General features: G+C 37.6%; 1 protein-coding gene across 17 annotated transcripts in view; it reads left to right on the top strand.

Moving 5' to 3' along the window:
* LOC110834927 (dystrophin, isoforms A/C/F/G/H-like) overlaps nt 1-19,680 on the top strand; it is a 330,291-nt gene that overhangs the window by 129,650 nt on the left and 180,961 nt on the right. For 5 of the 17 annotated variants that reach the window (XM_087360230.1, XM_087360229.1, XM_087360228.1 and 2 more), the window contains 3 exons: nt 2,719-2,822; nt 6,883-7,035; nt 10,672-10,921. In XM_087360230.1, the coding sequence (XP_087216356.1) occupies nt 2,719-2,822; nt 6,883-7,035; nt 10,672-10,890 (476 nt within the window). In that variant the 3' untranslated portion in view covers nt 10,891-10,921. Of the gene's footprint in view, nt 1-1,052; nt 1,662-2,718; nt 2,823-6,026; nt 6,131-6,882; nt 7,036-10,671; nt 10,922-11,659; nt 11,783-13,276; nt 13,366-17,163; nt 18,422-19,680 lie in introns of those variants that run through there. The other 12 variants (XM_087360238.1, XM_087360237.1, XM_087360242.1 and 9 more) reach the window with 10 other exon arrangements.

The raw sequence follows: 19,680 nt of genomic DNA, 5'->3' as shown, positions 1-19,680 counted from the left end.
AAAGACTCCTGGGTTTCAAGCCATATCTTCTGGCTTTTCATCGACTCTAGTCCGAATATGTTGAATATGGACCCATGGACTGGCTTGGAGCACCGTTCAAGGTTACTATGAGATAAATCGAAACTTAAAATTTTTGAGCACCAGCACAAATGAGGAAGATAGGGAAAGCACCCAAATTTTAGTCATGAAACATGAAGGAAAAACCCTTTTTAAGGAGAACAGGTATAGATGGGATGTTACTTGAAATGGATCACAGACAATAGGTTGTATTGGATTGGATTGAACTCGTAAAAGGCGTATAATTTATTGACCTGTTGAGTGACTGCCATCTTCTCGATCCACTTGGTTAAATATTTATATTCATTATTTTATTTTGCAATCTAGAGATAGTTAGGGATCTCAAGCAATTGCCTAATATGAATTTTGTTTCGTTTGTTAGGATATTGGAGGAGATCGCGCAGCAGAATTTGTAACGAGGGTCAGTAAGATCAGAGAAGCTGCTTCGACTGTACCAAGGGAGCTAAGTTCCTTTCCGCTTAAACAGTCACAACCGTGTGTAGAAAGATACGACATACTTTTCCTCTGTTACGTGCCTGCAATTGGAAATTTTCCAGTGTAGTCTCAGAGTTTAGCAGTTATTTGTTTAGTCTTTCACAGGCAGAAGATAGATCAGTTGTAAACAGAGATAATTTAACAACATAATATTGTGACTAAAATCATAATTTTCCCATTCACCAACTGTGGTCCACAGAGTCCTAGCGGTTTCTTGCTTTTGTCTGTAACTGAACACACAGTAGATTTTTTAATTATCCCTGTGTCAAATTAGGAAGGTGCCAACTTTAGTTTTGAAATTTTAAAAATTTTCAAAAAAAATGCTGGAAATTGTCTGAAAAGCGTAAAAACAAAAAAAAATTTTTTTTTTGATTTTGTGCGCTTCTTTCAAAATTTCCAGCATTTCTTGTTTTTTGAATTTTTTTATTTTTTTAAAAAAAATAAAAAATGCTGGAAATTGTCTGAAAAGCGTAAAAACCAAAAAAAAACATTTTGAAAATTACGGAAAAAAATTTTAAAGTGAAATTTTTCGATTTTTTTGGTTTTGTGCGCTTTTTTGACAATTTCAAGCATTTTTTTGATTTTTTGACTTGTTGAATTTGTTTTCTTACTGTGTGTATTTCTGTGTTTTGTAAGTTAATAGTCATTTGCCATGAATATTTGATGCTATAAGACTTGTGTAATAAGGTTTGAGCATCATAATATTGGGGTTTAATGGCTAATGTGGAAGGTTATTAAGACAACCAACACACAGCTATATTACAATATGTGAGGTATTTCAGGTAGCATTTCAAACAGCAGTGCAATGGAGTGTGCTCCGACTTAGATCTACTTCAGATCCGTGGTCGGTAGATGGCAGCAGAGTTTGTTACAGTACGCAAAGAATGATAATTGAATATCCCTCATTCTCCCGCGATGGCGGGATGTGTTCGTTGCTTTTCAGATGTTGCCATCCCTGTGTACGAGATAATGGCGTAACTGTTGTATATCTTTTATGTTCACTGCATTTCTTCTGTCATATATTGCGAGTGCGTGCAAGTTAATGAGACGTTATTTGAACGTTTGTTGAATTTATGTGTGTCATCTTTCCCTTGTGTGGAGGACGTAAAGTAAGAACAATTTCGAACGTGTCATTTCATACAATTTATATAATCTTCAGGACTTCATACATTATACATGACTTCTGCTTTGAAGTGACTCAGAATAAATAACAGGATTTTGTGATCACAGTGATGAGTATTTAACTCATAAGAATAATCAAATTTATGATCAGCTGAACAAGTTTCTGTTTCTGAAGGAAGAGGCTGTATTACAGAGAGAAGAATTTTGGTGATTTCTATCCTAGACCCTTATAAATTAATTATTGTAGCTGTGAATTTTATAACAGAATAGTAAGACAAAAGCAGAAAATAGAGTGGAGTCTATATAAATTTTATTCAGGCTGTTTGCGACGTATTTCCATTAACAAAACATATTAATTTGTTTTCATGTACTTGGATTAGTATGCTCACATGTTGCTAGCCTTTCGATATCATTGCTGTTGAGACACCTCCATTTCAGTTTTAGTGTCTAATTACCAAAGTTCCCCTGTCATTATCGTATGATTCTGACTGACAGTTGATACCGCATAAGTCCATAGAAGAGAAAAGATTTTAGTCTTAAAGTTTATTGCTACTCTCCCAGTGAGATTTTTCACTGTCACATGTGTAGCCAGTCATGTCATTAAGTTTATAAATCTTTATAACAAAACATTCATGTTTCTTAGGAATGTATCACACAAAGAACTGTGTAAATTTATACCAATTTTTCAATTTATTAACATTATTTTCACTACAATTAAGAACCAGCAACAACTGTTTGTTGTTCTTTATTTACATAAGTTCTGATGTTGACATTTTGACTGCTGACTACAAAAATTCCTGACTGACATAAAAATTAACCACATTATACTTCGGCACTGTCTAGCGGACATACTTGTGAAGCATGTGTCATATGCAGCACATTACATGTTTCCCAGTGATGCTTCTTCATATAAGAAATTACTAGTTTCTCATTTCAGTGCCCACGACTGCTGCAGTAACTTTATTATTGGAACTTATTGAACTGGCATCATAATTCTGTTATATGTACAGCTTTTTTGTTTCTCCTTATTTTTGTGTTTCACAGGAAGTGATCTGTTTTGCGGAGCAGTGGAGGCAACTGCATTCAGAATGTTGCAAGGAAGTTTAAGATCCTTAAAGAAGCTTCACAAGAATATGGTGAATTTAGAGGTAAGTGTAGAAATTGCTGTTGTAAGTGATCGTGCATCGCTAACTCAGTGCGTGAGGGAATCAGCTGTTTCTTACAATCTAAGTTAATGTGGTCATTTTGCTTACTGAAATAATTTGATTTAGAACTGTTATTCATTGTTTTTAAGAAATTATTAGAAATAAAAATAACATGCTTCTTGTTTCTGTGCCAGATTTTAGTTACATATTTTTTCTGTAAGATTTGAGGTTTTCACAGCAGGAAGTATGAAGACTTCTTCAAATTTTTTTTTCAGTATTGGAAATAGTTGAAGGTTCCAAATTTTGAAATGTAGATGTGTTGCAATATCTGTAACATTATGGGCAACCTGAAAGCTACAGAAAAATTAATTCTCACCTAACGTTTCAGTACTTTCCTCCTAAGTATTCTTGTGTTTGGTTTTCAAATGAAAATCTTGTACTTATCTATTGTTTATCAAACGACTAACTTTTCGTATGTGTTTGTCTCCACCTGAAACCATAACTGATATAACCTCTGTGCATTTGCACATGTGTGGAGGGGTAGTTGGAAGATATCCTAATAACTCTGCTGGAATAAAGTAGTCACTTGTGCCCTTTGGTAGTGGAATGATTAGCATATGAAGCTGTTCAGGAACCTTTGATTTTCATTATAAAGAACCATCTCATAAAGCCTACTTTTCTGTTTTATTTATGTAGCCGTGCAGTGATTTGCAGATGGCTCTCACCTACACATTTTTGAACAGTAAAATCAATTGTATTCAAAATCCCCTGCTTCTGATGCTGACTCTGGAAACTGAAATCATTTTACGAGGGCAATTGAAAAATTAACCTCCGATCGAGTTTAGGGGAGGGACAGTTGTCCATATTTCTGTGTTTGTAGAGCAGCATTTAGATAGATGAGAAAGGGAAGCTTTAATGAATTGGTCAGCTTTAAATTATGCCCCTTATGACTTTACATATTCTGACAAATTCTATTATAATCGCATGGCTCTGAATTTATTCCAGATGATTGAAAATGAAATTTCTTTAAGATTTTTTCTTGTGGTAAACGTTTGAACACTGTTATTTGTTTTTTCGGACAGGAATAAGTTGTCAAAAGTAATACTGTCCTCTCATCTTGCCAAAGATTTCGCCTGTTTTTATGAATGTGTTGCTGTAAAGGATCTAAAACTTGAATCTATCATCGTTGGTTTTCGAAGGTGTTTCGTCTCATCGTGATCAACATCAACATTATGGATTAAGTTTTGGCCTGCCCCATATACAGGGATTAAAGTTATTCTGTATTTTTTTCAGGCATTCCTGGACAGTTCTACTCTTCGGTTTATGTTGATAAAGTGGCTTTGGAATTCTGTTCTTGTGCATTCTTCCTAAATGTTGTAACCATTTATTTTCATGTTGTCCTCATATTTATTATTTATTATCTTTGTTACATTTAAGATCCGGCATTCTGTATCCTGCAGTTTCTGTGAGGAATCACATTCCTATTGTTTCATTAATAGCCAGTGTCACGAGATGTGACAAGTTAAATTTCCATACTGAAATTTTATCTCAGTACTTATTTGATGCTGTTCTGTTTGGAAGTACCCTTTCAAACCTGTTACAGCAAATACCGAGCTTCTGTAATTTCATAAGTTGCTGTGGAATTTTGAAAACCTAGTCTTTGATTGTCCCCTTTATTTCATTGATGTCATCGAAACCTTTTCGCTTTGAATTCTAAATTGAGTTTTTGGAAGAACGAAAAGTCGCGCAATACTAAATGCGGAGGAATATGTTAAGAAATGCACAACAGCCGGAATGATTGTCAGAAATTTCTGCACAAACAACAGAGTGAGGAAAGCAATCACAACATTTTATTTAGAAAAACTTATATATGAAATAAACTCCCAATACAGATTTCTGTTTACATCAAAAGAGGAGGACATTCTACATGCTCCTTGCATTTGAGTGAACTCGTCTGGCCTCTTTTATGATTCATCATACTAGACCTGTTAATTTTGAAGATTTGTTTTGGGGTTACCCATGAACCATTGTTTTATCACTGGAAAGGAAATAAGGTTCTTTCTGAAGTTTTCCAGGAGTTTCGACATATTGACTTGACTCTACTTCTGCTTGTAAGTCAGCAGATGAGACAAATTTTGCAGCAGTATGTCGGTTCTTAAGATTTTGTATCAGAATGAGAATCCATCCTTATTAACTTACATTTGGTGAGATGTCTGATTTGTTTGTAAACAAGTCCCCTAATTTGTATAACTTTTTATCTGCTTTACTGTTGGACTGTAAAATTTCAGTATCTTCGATGAAAGTCATTTTATTTTTTTGAAATTTTGAAACAACTTACCTATTTGAGGTCTGCTAATTGTTTCTTCTGTCAAAGATATTTCTTAAATGTTGCAGATGTCTATAGCGATATTGCTTATTTCATACAGAACTTGATTTATGTTCTGCAAGTTTTTAAGAAATGTAAATTGCAAGTATGACACATGACCTTACATCGAGATTCATAACCTCTAAATGATAAATCCTGTGATTTTGAAATTATGGAGAATGATTTAACAGATTGTACTGTGCCATCATCCGTAACAGAGGAACTTTGTACTGACAGAACTGTTTATATATGTGTACTTTTATATTAACAGTTTTATAATGGATGTTTCTGTTGAAATTAGAAAAATGTATCAGCATAGCTTTTATTGTTTCATTTTGATGTTGTGATCTTTTTGTTTCTGGTGTCACTGGGCTTCCATTGACATCTTCAATGAATTGTTTTGGAAGACACACATTTCTTCATCAGTCACTGTTTTCTTACAACTGCTCAGATTCCTTCAACAAACTTACTGAAAAGTCTAGGTATGTTTTTTCGCTCATCCTAATTTTACCATAATATTGCTGAGATGCTTGCAGCCTCCATCATCTGGGTGATGAGTAAGTCAGATGATAACTGGATCTTGGTGACTGATGCACAGATGCTGAATCATTTCACATTTTTCAGTATATGCATACTCACTATGTTTCCACTCAGTGTGCATAAATGTTACATGTGTTATTTAATAGTAAGAAATTGTTTAATTACCAGGTGACTTTATGTTATGTTGTAAGTCAGGCAAGAGTTTATAGTTTATTTTCAGCTATCATCTGTTTTTGTTTTTTGAAATTTCTGTAATTGAATAAAATATTAATGTATTATATATGAGAATTTTCCTTAATCAGCTTTGGTTGCCCAAGAAATGGATTGGTTGGACAAACTAGAGAAGCGATTAGGGAAATCACCGAAGTCTGCTGCAGATGTTGAAGAATTTTCAGATGAACTTGATGTAAGTATAACTTTTTACGTGACATTTCCTTCTGTAATGCATCATTGTCCTGATGATGGAGGCAGCAAGAACCTCTGAAATGTTGGTAAACTTTTACCAGACTACATGGCACAACCACCCAGAAGACGGCCTTCTTTGGATTTGTCACTGTGGAAACCTCAAATGTTACATATTCAGTGAATTTTAAATTTACCTTCTGAGGATAATGCATGTAGACTATTTACTGTGAAGTTGATGAGTGCAGGCATTAACACATTTTTTCCCTCGTAACTGAATGAATAGGAGTAGGGTAGTTTTGAGGGGAGAGTCTACTTTAGGGCAGTTTTCTTGCATTTATGTGAAAATACTAAGGAGACCCACAAAAAACCTCGGTCAGAATAACTGAGTTTGAAACCTTTGAGAAGAGTCCATATTTGCAGGCTATGTAGCAGTTACGTTCTGAACTGGCTTAAATTCATTTTCACATCTCTTGTTGAAATTTATGGATCAGAGTGAGTTCTGAGGAAATGGTCTTTCAGGGTAGCTTGCAAGGTTATCATTCTTATTTCAGTCTTCTGCACATCTCCTTGATGAGTAAACACATTAAAGAACAAACAATTTATATGGAGTTGTGTTTGAAGATTATGGAATTCCTGCAAATGATCGGTCTTTTGGCTTATATCCTAAAAAGTGTCATTCCTGGATCGCTTTCGAAGTCACCATAGCTACATTTATGTTTTGTGAAAGTAAATGATTTAGCAATTCTTTTGAAGGACGTTGAAAACTACATTCGAAATCATCCAGAAGCTCGCCTGGCCAAGATCCAGGATATTGGACGTCATTTTGTGGATGATGGCATCATGTCACAGACAGTGAAATCAGATGTGGAGGCTATTACATCAAGGTGGAGTCGTCTGAGTCAGCAGGTAGAAATAGGGAATTCAGTGAGATGAAAGTCTGATAATGTGTAATAATGTGATTGCTCCGTATTAATCTGCTTACCTGTTTGTTTTGACTATTGTACTTTTAAGTTGCCCTCAGTGGACTTGTGGTTAGCGTTTTCGCCACTGGACCCAAGGTTCACGGGTTCAAACCCAGCCGAGGTCGGTGGACTTTTAAGGATGATAAAACTTCCTTCAGAGGGGAAATAAAGCCGGCGGACTCATGTCGTAGTTTTATGGCATGTAAAAGAACCTTATGAGCATGAACAAGATGTTTTGTAAGTAAAATTCAGTGGCCATTTCTCACCCGTATCTCTGTTTTTGGAGTTGCAGCCATTTTTACTGTGGTCTGCACATTGAAAAAAGCAATTTCGGTCATGGCACTCTCCTTTCATGTCTAGTTTCCAAGCAACAGGAATCACCTTCACCAGCACTCAAATTCAGGACTGAGTTTTTGACTTTTCTAAAATATCTTCTTGGTTTCCAGGAAGAAGCACTTCAAATTTCATATGAATCAGAATATATTTTTTTTTTGAACTGTAAGCAAACGCACACACAACTCCGCAATTGAAATTAAGATTATCAACCCTATGAAAGTTATTTTTACCAAAAGATCACATGGGGATGATGTCTTGTCAGTGACATCTGAATGTAAGCTAGATGAAACACGCAATGTTGCAACAACAAATAATACTTCATTCATTGTTTGTAGTTGCGTGATTTTTGTTGTTTTGGAAGTTTGAATACTGTAACTGACCTACATCGTGTGTTTACAGAAACTGACATGTATTGAAGTTACGGTTAGTTGAAACTTGAGGAACGAAATAGAGAACGGCTAATTTTGAAGAGTGTCTCTGATGAAGTAATCTCATTTGACAGTGAAATTGAACCAGCTTGATGTGGCAGTATGGCAGCTGGTAATAAGAATAATGCAATTAAAATCTAAAATAAAATTTGGCCAATACCATGACGTCCATTGAATTCTCTTGGTGTCCATCATTTTGTTGAAGGTCTCGGTTACTGGAAGATATAAGCGTTGATCTGTGTGAACAAATGTTCCTAAGCTGTAAGGGTTGAGTGTCCCATTAATTTGTGTGTGTGTGGTTGGTTGAATAGGACTATATGGTCCTGTTGTGTCATGATATTGTTATAATGTCTGTATATTCAGACAAATAGCACTGTGTATGTCCAAAATGCTTCTAAGGCTTGACAGTACGTCGAAGATTAATTTTTAACCTAATCATCCACTTTAAGGAAAGGATTCTCTAACTACGAGGGTCGCTCATTAAGTAATGCCCCACATTTTTTTTCTCAGCCAATAATGAAGATAGAAAAGTGTACTTTTACATGCTTGAGATTTGATGTTTCCCGCGTTCGTGTACGGAGTTTCAAATGATTCCAACCGATAGCGGAGCTGTAGTGAACTGTTAAAATGGCGTCTGTGAACGACTCTCGTTACAAGCAACGAGCTGTAATTGAATTCCTTGTTGCTGAAAAAGAAACGGTGGTGAACATTCATAAACGTTTGTGTGCTGTGTATGGAAGCTGTGCAGTCGATAGGAGCACCGTTGGTCGCTGGGCTAAGAGAGTTAAAGCTTCAGGAAGTGAAGAAACCGTGAAGCTCCGTGATCTGCCGCGCTCTGGGCGTCCTGCCACAGCCACCACTCCAGACATGTTGAACCGCGCGGATGCCATTATTCGTGAGGATCGGCGCATCACAACTCGACAATTGGCCCAACAGCTTTCAGTCAGCAATGGAAGTGTGATTGCAATTATCCAGGCTCTCGCATATTCGAAGGTGTGCGCAAGATGGGTTCCACGAAGTCTCACAGCAGACCACAGGATTCAAAGGAAAACGATTTCTTCTGAATTGTTGGAGCGTTTTGATGCTGAGGGAGAGGTCTTTCTGTCCCGGATCATTACAGGTGACGAAACCTGGATACACCACTTTGAGCCAGAGACAAAAAGGCAGTCAATGGAGTGGCATCATCCTCAATCACCGAGAAAGAAGAAATTCAAGACAACTCCCTCCGCCGGAAAAGTCATGATGACTGTCTTTTGGGACAGTGATGGGGTCATTCTTGTGGATGTGATGCCAAGAGGTGCGACCATCAATTCAGACGCGTACATCAGGACCCTGAAAACCCTCAAGAAGCGTTTTCGACGAGTTCGGCCTCACAAGCATCCAGCAGAAATTTTGCTCCTGCACGACAATGCACGCCCTCACACAAGTCTGACAACCCGGGAAGAAATCACCAAATTGGGTTGGACGGTGCTACCCCATCCACCCTACAGTCCAGATCTGGCACCCTCCGACTTCCATCTCTTTGGGCCACTTAAAGATGCTATCCGCGGAACAAGATTTGAAGATGACGAGAGCGTGATTCAAGCAGTGAGGACATGGCTACGTGCACAGGACAAGAGCTGGTACCGGCAAGGCATGCATGCACTTGTTCCACGCTGGCGTAAAACCGTACAAGTTGATGGGGACTATGTGGAAAAATAGTATGTGTAAAGGAAACATTGATTTATATTGTCACTAAATTTGAGCCATCTTGAATAAATATGTTCTGAGGAAAAAAATGTGGGGCATTACTTAATGAGCGACCCTCGTAACATTCACTTGAAATTTTCAAACAATTTGGAATAATTAAAAGGAATTTTGTTTTCCTGCAGAATGTCAAAATCGGACTAAACAGTCTAAAGGCAGTTTAAAATGCCCCTGTTTATATCATTATGACTGTGTATATATTTGAGGGAATGAAGTTCAGACTTCAGCTCTACTTAAAATACCCACGAGTTTATGAGATTGTCATTTTTTATTGGGAAGAAATTGAACTCTTTATATATCATAAAAGCAAGCTGTATCATACTGCAGTACTGTGGGATGTGCTATAGTTTACTACTCTTTCCAGGCAGGTGATACAATACCTTGCTCTGCTAATCCCATTGATACTCTTCAGTCAAATCACCCCTACCCCTGTCTAAATGTCTCCCCCCCCTTACAAGGGTCCTGCAGCATACGTATTTGGTCCAAATATTGAACAAAAAAATCTGAGAATGCTCTTTGCTGTTACAAGGATCTCTATGAAACAGAAATAACAAGATAGCATATTTAATTCTGTAGCTTCTCAGTTGGTACCTCAGCAATCGACTTGTAACCACAAGTGAATCGTCATATATTGATGTCAAATGCCACCATTTAAATTTATTTTTAAACATTTTAAACAGTAGTTTGTGGGGCCTTAAACCCAGTTTAAAATTACAGGTGACATTTCACTGTGTTTTTCTTCTTGTACAGTCTGAGGAGCAGTGGGTTAAAGAATAACAATTTTGTTGTTTATATAATTTGTTTTAATTAGTATCAAATTAGCAGTGTTCATTTTATTAAATGTGTGTGTACTACATATTTACTTGTAGGTTTTATTTAGTATGTGAATGTATCACGTTACCATATCGATAATAATTTTTCTCTAAATGAGTATGAAATTAATTTTTACATATGTAGCAATAAAAAAGGGAATATCTGCCTTTAAAAATTGAGGAATGAATGTATTAACTATAATTAATAGGAAAAATTTATACCACTATACGTGGCTGACATCCTGAAATTGGTTACAGGTGTCAAGACTGAGGTTTTCTCATCATTCCAACGAAATATGCCACAGTTGCTTTGTTTTACTCTCTTTCCAGTTCACCATAGTCTCAGGATTCAAATCTGATACCCTAACTTTTCAGTTTTCATTATTTTCCTCAGTTCCTCTGGGTATTGCTGTATTCTTTACAATTTATAATTTACAATGTTCCTGCCAGTTTATGATAAGTGTTCCTCGGAAATGACAAAGCATTATTAAATTAACAGAGGAATAAATATGGTTACTTTTTTCTTTAATGATAATAGCATGAGGTTCTAATGGAGCTTATGTGTTTTAGTATAAAATGACAGCTTGTTAGGATTTTGGGATCACACTTACTGTGCCTTGTGATGATTATCTTTTATTGAAAGTCGTGCTACATTTGGCATTGCATTGGAATTTGAAAGGCATGCACTGGCCATGGCTTGATTGCATCTTGCTTTGTGGGCTAGGGATCGTACCGTATTGCCTGAGGACTCTGTCCAGGAGGCTCAGGAGTCGGAAAGCCATATCTCAGAGTTCCGGGAATGGGTAACTCACGTAGACGCACTACTAAAAATGACCTCACCGCCGACGATTTGCCGGATGATGATCAGGTGTGTGTTGCCACACTCTATACATTGTCGACATGATCGGAAGGAATGGTCTCAGTATTCATGTCTCTGATATGTATCAATTTATTCACTAGTCTTAGTAAGAAAGCTTTTATTTATATTTGTTCTTGTGCCAGTTTTTTTAATTGTCAGTGACATTGCAGCAAAAGTAGTAGTTGTAATTACAACTGTTCACCAGTACCGAACATTTTTGTCCCTCTACTGAAAGCCGTTAAACTGCAAGATTGTGAACGTGGCTGCGTGTACAGCTAAGGTGATATTAAACTACAGGTTGAAACTTTTACACTTATCACCAGTAAGAGTTTTACTAATTGCTAAATTCTGTCCTGTAATTTGTGTTGATGAATTAATTATATTTAGTCTTTCAGATTCCATATACATTTCCACTCGCATCCATAGATTTATAGATACAGTCAGTATAGTGATTGGCTATGGACCAGACCAGTGGTATTCAACCTGGGGTACACCAAGACATCTTAGGGGGTACGTGAAATTTAAAAAAATATATGTATTATTTTATGATAAACACTGAATAATCAGTAATGTAATTTATTTAATTTATTTTAGATGTAGATTATATACTATGTATAACTTGAATTATACACCAACAACTTTGGGGGTACAAAGTTGAAGAGAAATTATATCTGGGGGTACACGAAGACATCTTAGGGGGTACGTGAAATTTAAAAAAAATTATTTTAAGATAAACACTGAATAATCAGTAATGTAATTTATTTAATTTATTTTAGATGTAGATTATATACTATGTATAACTTGAATTATACACCAACAACTTTGGGGGTACAAAGTTGAAGAGAAATTATATCTGGGGGTACACGAAGACATCTTAGGGGGTACGTGAAATTTAAAAAAAAAATATTATTTTATGATAAACACTGAATAATCAGTAATGTAATTCATTTAATTTATTTTAGATGTAGATTATATACTATGTATAACTTGTATTATACACCAACAACTTTGGGGGTACAAAGTTGAAGAGGAATTATATCTGGGGGGTACGCGAACAAAAAAGGTTGAATGCCACTGGACTAGACGACCGCAGTTTGATCCTCGATGGGGACAGAGGATGTTTCCTCTAGCCTCTGCATCTATACCAGCTCTGGGGCTCACCTGGCTTCCTTTACAGTGGGGTGGAGTGTGGCTGGGGCATGACACTAACCACTCACCCCCACATAGTGTTGAGGTTAAGAATGAGTAGGAGCTATACCTCCTCTCCCCCGCAAGCACCAACATGACGTTTAGTGGGACATCTTTACTTTCCTTTTTATATAATTCTTGTTTTAGCTTGGACCATTCTTGGATATCTGATTTTGGTTTGCACTTGGTTAACATCAGTATATGTTTGAATGTTGTCTGGAGATTGTTTCCTTCTTTGTCTTGCCTTTCATATTCATGGCATACTCAGATGATGGAGGCAGGAAGGACCTCTCGGTACAATCCAGAAGACAGCCATATTCATATTACTGTCATGAGAACCTTAACTCCAGTGTGGATTTTTTGTTGTTGTTGTTGTTGAAAATTTGGCCATTGTCTAAATTATAAAATCACAGTGTTTCAGAAGCTCAATTTTGTTTCTTTCTTCAGGACAGAAACCCTATCTATTAGGCTAGGTCAACCATGGGACCCTGCAGATAGAGCTTCTGCGCTTTTCGCCCCTTCTGCCTGAAGATGGAAGCAGAATCCAGTTTCTGAAATGTAATTTTATTATTTTATAATTTAGGCGAGGGACAAAGTCCAAAAAAAATAATTTTACGTATTATAATGCACCATTATGAGAAACCTTCAGACTTCACAGTGTAGACAGTTTTAGTTTCCTAAATATACACTTCTTTATGAGTTTTGCATAAGGAGAGGTATAAACTGTTCAGTCCATCATTTGTACCAATATATATGAAATGTATTTGTGTAAATATGTTATAAGAGTTATATATTGATTTCCTGTGATATGTGCAGAGACTTATCGAAGAATTTGAAACCCAGGAAAGCACACTGAAGGAAATGAAAGAGCAGCTGCCAGACTGCAGGAATAAATGCTCCTGCAGGTAAGCTGATATTGATCTAGGTTGCCCCACGCACTTGGATCATTACTGGACACATTGCGTTCTCTTGATCATGTTAGGGTGCTTCAAAGAACCATGACCACACCGATTGACTGAGACCCTCCTAATGTATGCTGGATCTAGAAGTGTAGAACTGAATATCAGTAATCTTTGTCGAGCCAGTGCTGGTCATTGATGGAGTATATTTTAGGAGGATTCCTCCAGTTCACATCTTTTGCATGTGGCAGTTCTTTGAGCATGCACCAATATACATATAGGTGACACGTCAATGTTTAATGACCAGTTAACAACCATTATGAACCTGCATTATTTCTCTCCACGTCCAGTAGGTCCATAGATAGTTTGTCCAGAGGCATTTCAATGAGGAGCTTTGGCTGCCTCATTTGCAGCCACTCTATAACCATGAGCCTTCCAACACTTGGCGAGACTGAATAGCTGGTTTGGGACCAGGGAATAAACTTCTTGACCCCTGAAGATTGCTGTCTTCTGGGTTGTTGCGCTGTGTAGTCTGGTAGATGTTTACCAACGTTTCAGAGGTCATACTGCCTCCATCATCAGAGTATGAAGATTTCTGTCTTCTGGGTTGTTGTGCTGTGTAGTCTGGTCGATGTTAACCAACGTTTCAGAGGTCATACTGCCTCCATCATCAGAGTGTGAAGATTTCTGTCTTCTGGGTTGTTGCGCTGTGTAGTCTGGTCGATGTTAACCAACGTTTCAGAGGTCATACTGCCTCCATCATCAGAGTGTGAAGATTTCTGTCTTCTGGGTTGTTGCGCTGTGTAGTCTGGTAGATGTTAACCAACGTTTCAGAGGTCATACTGCGTCCATCATCAGAGTATGAAGATTTCTGTCTTCTGGGTTGTTGCGCCGTGTAGTCTGGTCGATGTTAAACAACGTTTCAGAGGTCATACTGCCTCCGTCATCAGAGTATGAAGATTTCTGTCTTCTGGGTTCTTGCGCTGTGTAGTCTGGTCGATGTTAACCAACGTTTCAGAGGTCATACTGCCTCCGTCATCAGAGTATGAAGATTGCTGTCTTCTGGGTTCTTGCGCTGTGTAGTCTGGTCGATGTTTACCAACGTTTCAGAGGTCATACTGCCTCCGTCATCAGGGCGATGAGTATGAAGATTTCTGTCTTCTGGGTTGTTGCGCCGTGTAGTCTGGTAGATGTTTACCAACGTTTCGGAGGTCATACTGCCTCCGTCATCAGAGTATGAAGATTTCTGTCTTCTGGGTTCTTGCGCTGTGTAGTCTGGTCGATGTTAACCAACGTTTCAGAGGTCATACTGCCTCCGTCATCAGAGTATGAAGATTGCTGTCTTCTGGGTTCTTGCACTGTGTAGTCTGGTCTATGTTTACCAACGTTTCAGAGGTCATACTGCCTCCGTCATCAGGGCGATGAATGTGCCAGTTGGGTGAGTGGTGCTGTTTATAGGAGCTGGACCGTGAATGGAGTATGACCTCTGAAACGTTGGTAAATGTCTACCTGACTACACAGTGCTACAACCCAGAAGATAACTATCTTCGTTCACACTGCCATTAGAACCTCAAATCCTACTAAGAAATTACTTAATATATCTCAGAGCAGTGCTTTGATTCAGATTAATAGTAAATTGGTATGCTGCATCTTGTCTTAAATATAACCTGAAAGTTGATATTGTTAACTTCTACAGTTAGGCAACACTATGCAGAGTCAAACAACTAGTTTTGTATCAACCCTGATTATGGAGACTATATGAACATTTCCAAAATGTTGGTAAAAACTTGCTGTATGGGATCACAACCCAGAAGATCAAAATTGGCATTGCCTTAAATAGCTTTTTCTTTGTCATTGTTCATATGGAATGAGCTGTTACTAGTTAAGGGCTGGACAACTGAAATTTTGTCCTCTAGCCTCTGCACCCAGACTCGTATCCAATGGGTACTGGGGTCCCTTCCTCGGAGTGTGATGTGACTGGGTCGTGATACTGACCACTCACCCTCATCTAGTGCTGAGGTCAAGAATTAGGAGCTATACCTCCACTTCCCACAAACAACCTACATGGCGTATAATGGGATGGCTTTACTTTTATTGTGCATGTGGAATGTTATTACCATGCAGTCTTTTCCTCATTTAACACTTCAGAGACAGGGAAATCAGTCTCCAGCATTTCACTGGAAGGAAGCAAAGAAGGCCCATATGTGTCTCTGCGTTGCTTAGTGAGCATTTTGTGGAGTGTCATTGATATCACGACAGGAGATCTTTTGTTTTTAGTGCCAAATAGACCTCTGCAACAGGAAACCTTTGCCTTGCCTTTTTGTGGTCTGATAAGGGATGGTTATTTTCATATGAAGAGAGAATGGCTTCCTGAAGAAACTCCACAGCTATTGCAGTACCCTCCAGAATACCAGAGTGACCAAGAAACCGACTGTGGTTCCTCCCAATAGGAGGCCCATCAGGTGGTCTGTGAATTTCTGTAGTTGTGCTCTCTCTTGAGATTAAAGATGATATGCTTATGACATGATAAAGATGGTTCTGAGACACCATCCATTTATCTCACATGGATTAAAATCTATTATTTCCTGCATTCTATTGCTGAGGAAGGTGAACCTTTCTCCTTGATTTAATATTTGTAAATTTTTGGATTCTGGGTATTCCAGTAGTGCTCTAGGATTGGTGACCAAACTTCTCTATGTTACTTGTTGTGATTTACCATTACATCCTAGAATAAGGCCATTTGCCTTTCCCTGCAGTAGTTAATTATGTCTGCCAACATAGACAGCAGCAGTTTGATTGAGTCACAGAGCAAGTATGCAGAACACTCTTGCCATTGGTGTTGAGTCAGGTATATAAATGGATCTTCCTATAGAAGTACAGTCAATATCATGGCTGCTGTGTCAGATATACTTGTATGCTCTGCAGTCAATTCTTCACTGAGTTTATGAGTGCCCAGTTTGCTGTGATGCTAGTTAATCTGTAGGAAGGAGAGCCCCATTCTCAGATAACTAAGAAGGAGCCACCGACCCCCTTTGTCCATGCCTCTGAACAGCATAAATACCATCATCGTACACTCTCAAAGCTAGGTGAGTGGACCCCTTTTTGGGGAACTTGTCTGTGCCTATCCTCAGACTTGAATTCTGCTGTCGTAATCTCATAAACATGGTAGCCATCTGCACTGGTTTCCCAGGGATCCATGCCACAAATTTTTCTGAGTTCTGGAATTGATCCAGTCTTCACAACTCTCAGTCTGACTCTCTCCCAGTGACTTATCCGTGAAATTACGCCTCAGAGCCATTCCTTAGCTGCTGCTGCTCAAGATAGGTATAGGTGTCATGGAAGAGAGGGATAGCCTTTCTCTTCAGGAAACACATCAGTTTCTATCTCCGCACTCTACACCGTCGACCGTGAACTTCCACAGTGATGCCCATGTCCTGATGACCACCATACCTGAGCATAGCCAGTGGATCCATGGCTGCTGACAGCTGGATATCTCCGGCTTCCCTCTGCAATTTACTGACTTGAACAGCAGAGCCCCCATCATTGGTCCCAGGCTGAGTCAGCAACAGAGTTTTTCAGTCAACCTTCTTGAGGAAACCTTTCCTCTTTCTGCCCCTCTTATAATGCAAGCCAGCCTGATTATTCTTCTTGATGGTCAGGTTCGAGATACCTGTTTTAGCTCACCCTTCACCAGAGCTCCTAAGAGATTTTGCCACTTCTCTGCACAAGGAGAGGATAACCATGTTTACAAATTTGAGAACCCTGATAGGTTGTTATAATGGCATGCATTATTATGTTTTGCGGAAGTCCAGCTCGAGTTCCAGAGATTCCGATCCCCATCGAACTTAGAGCCCCGGCTTGCAAGGGCTTTGAAAGAACTGAGAGTCGTGGAGGAGGCAACTTGCCTGTTAGAACTTGCTTCTGATGATCCAGAAGGGATTGAAGGACAACTTAAGCGTTGCACGGTATGAAAACAGAAAATTGTGATACAGAGCACGAGCAGATCTATATTATTATGGACATAATTATCCAGGACACTCAGTGTGTTTGTTGAAATTCATAGAGAAGCGAGGGGGGACATTAATTCAAGTACCATAATAATTCAGAGCAAGAAGATGGCTGACCGTCTTCGGAGATGTTGCGAATGTGTAGTCTGGTAGATATTGACCAGTGTTTCAGAGGAGCATGCTGCCTTCATTATCATACTTATTACACTGATGGTGAAGGTAGCAAACTCATGTACGTATTGCGAGAACATAGAATCCTTTCTTGTGATGAAAACTGCGGATGAGAACAGACACATTAGTGCTGTTCCATATCCTCATTGAGTTCTTTTTAACGTTTTGTGACTCGCTAATTTTTATAGTGAGATGTGGTTTGCGCCCCATCTCACTTTATTTCATTCATAGCAATAATTTGAGCTGCTTAATGCTAGATGAAGTTAGTACCACGACGTGTTGAAACAACAGAAGACTCAATTACTATCTCATCTTCTGATGCAATTGTATTAAATATTAAGATAAATTTAAAATATACCTGAAAAAGTATAAACAATATTAATACGAGTATGTACACCCCCATTTGATTTATTTAGAATTTAAGGTGCATACTTAAAAAAGTTTACCACACATATTCTAATAGTTTCACTATGTTTTAATGTAATTTGTAATATACAGCTGACTTTCAAAATGCTATGAAGTTGACTCAGCACAAATATGTTTCCAGTATATTTTTTTAACAGATTATTTTGAACCCAGATATAGTATAATGATTTTTTATTTATAGTTACAGATGTAATTATCAGACATAATTTTTACTCAAGGGAGATTTAAGAGTATTTCCTTTGCTTCATCATAAAGCAGCATTTCGTAAAAAGACGTTTCTACGGACACAAGCAAAGCTTTAAAAATGCCAGCCCAGTTTTTAAAAATTTGAACATGTTTCATAATTATCACAGATACTTTGAAATGTAATCTGAGGGCAGGAATGTTGGGTTGAATTCCCCTTTGTATCGTCACAGATAAAAACGTGAAAATTTTTAAAGCACTGTTACATACTGCAATTTGTATTTTGAGTCTTCTGATTCCAAGTTGCACCAACATAACTGCTATAAATTGGCTCTGATTAATCAGAGTTCAATTGGAGAGGGCATCCACATGCACCGAAGAAACGTATCGATCAGTAAGAAACAAACTTTGCCAAATTATCTTTATCAGATGAACAAGAAATTGCAATAGGAATTCAAATTAAATTATAACCTATAATGACCTTACTTAAAGCAATTAATTGTAGCACATATGAACTAAAACAAGGAAGGTTAAAAGAATCAGGCCAATTGAGGAGGGCATTTAAACACAAATTACTTACCTTACGTACATTTATGCCAGCCACTCTCGTCTAAAACTTCTTTGCAGATTATAACAAATACCAGTGAAAGTATACGTTTGTTACGATATATTTCATTTGTTTCACCATCGACAATTATATCGAAGTTACAGAACGTTACTCCACAAGAAAATATGATGTGTTATTTCTGGTAGTTGTTTGAAGATGATACAGAATGAAATTTGAAAGGTTTCAACAAGTCAGATCTCTACCCCTTCTGCCATGTGCCATTGGGTCAGTTCCTTTGTTACTCCAGAAGGGTGGGTTAGGCAAGCAGGACTAGTCCTTGGTCTCTGAAGTCTCTCAGGCTTACCCTGTTATATTCTTTTGGGGGGTATTCTAAGAAATGTCTACAATTTCACAGTTGTCATCAGCATTTACAGAAATGAAGGAACGGATATGTAGTATTTGTGCAGACATTTGAATATGTATCCTGTCACTAGAGGTGCCCACGTATGGGAACAATTTCAAATTTTCATGTTCCAGAAATTTAAATAAAATTAGTATTTCTCAAGAGAATGGCATAGCAGGTGCAATTGGACTTTGTATAGAGAACTTGCCAGATGAAATGAAATGCTACTATCAGGACTTTGCTCTCTTTGTTGAGGATGTGAATATCAAAATTGAGGTTAAGTCATTATTCTTTAATTTATATACATTTTGTTTATTGTCATTAACATGTAATTTTCAGACTTTGCTTGCAGGACTGAATTTTGAACTTGATTTAAAGCTGTTTTATATTTAAGTATATCAGGTGTGACAGATCATAAGATTTTCTTACTATGTTCTACTGCATTTCTTGTCATTAAGAGTTAAACTCTTGTTACAGTATTGTAGTTTATTTATTAACTACAATTTAAATTGCATTATAATAATTAAATCAATTTGAATTTTGGTTGATTTGAATACAGTATACACTTACAGACACAAATTAGT

This window comes from Zootermopsis nevadensis, unplaced genomic scaffold (assembly GCF_977971745.1).
Source record: "Zootermopsis nevadensis isolate Lab colony 2312 unplaced genomic scaffold, Znev_1.0 Znev_ptg000040l, whole genome shotgun sequence".
In the NCBI taxonomy this organism is placed as follows: Eukaryota; Metazoa; Arthropoda; class Insecta; order Blattodea; family Termopsidae; genus Zootermopsis; species Zootermopsis nevadensis.
This window is presented reverse-complemented; position numbering and strand designations above follow the sequence as displayed.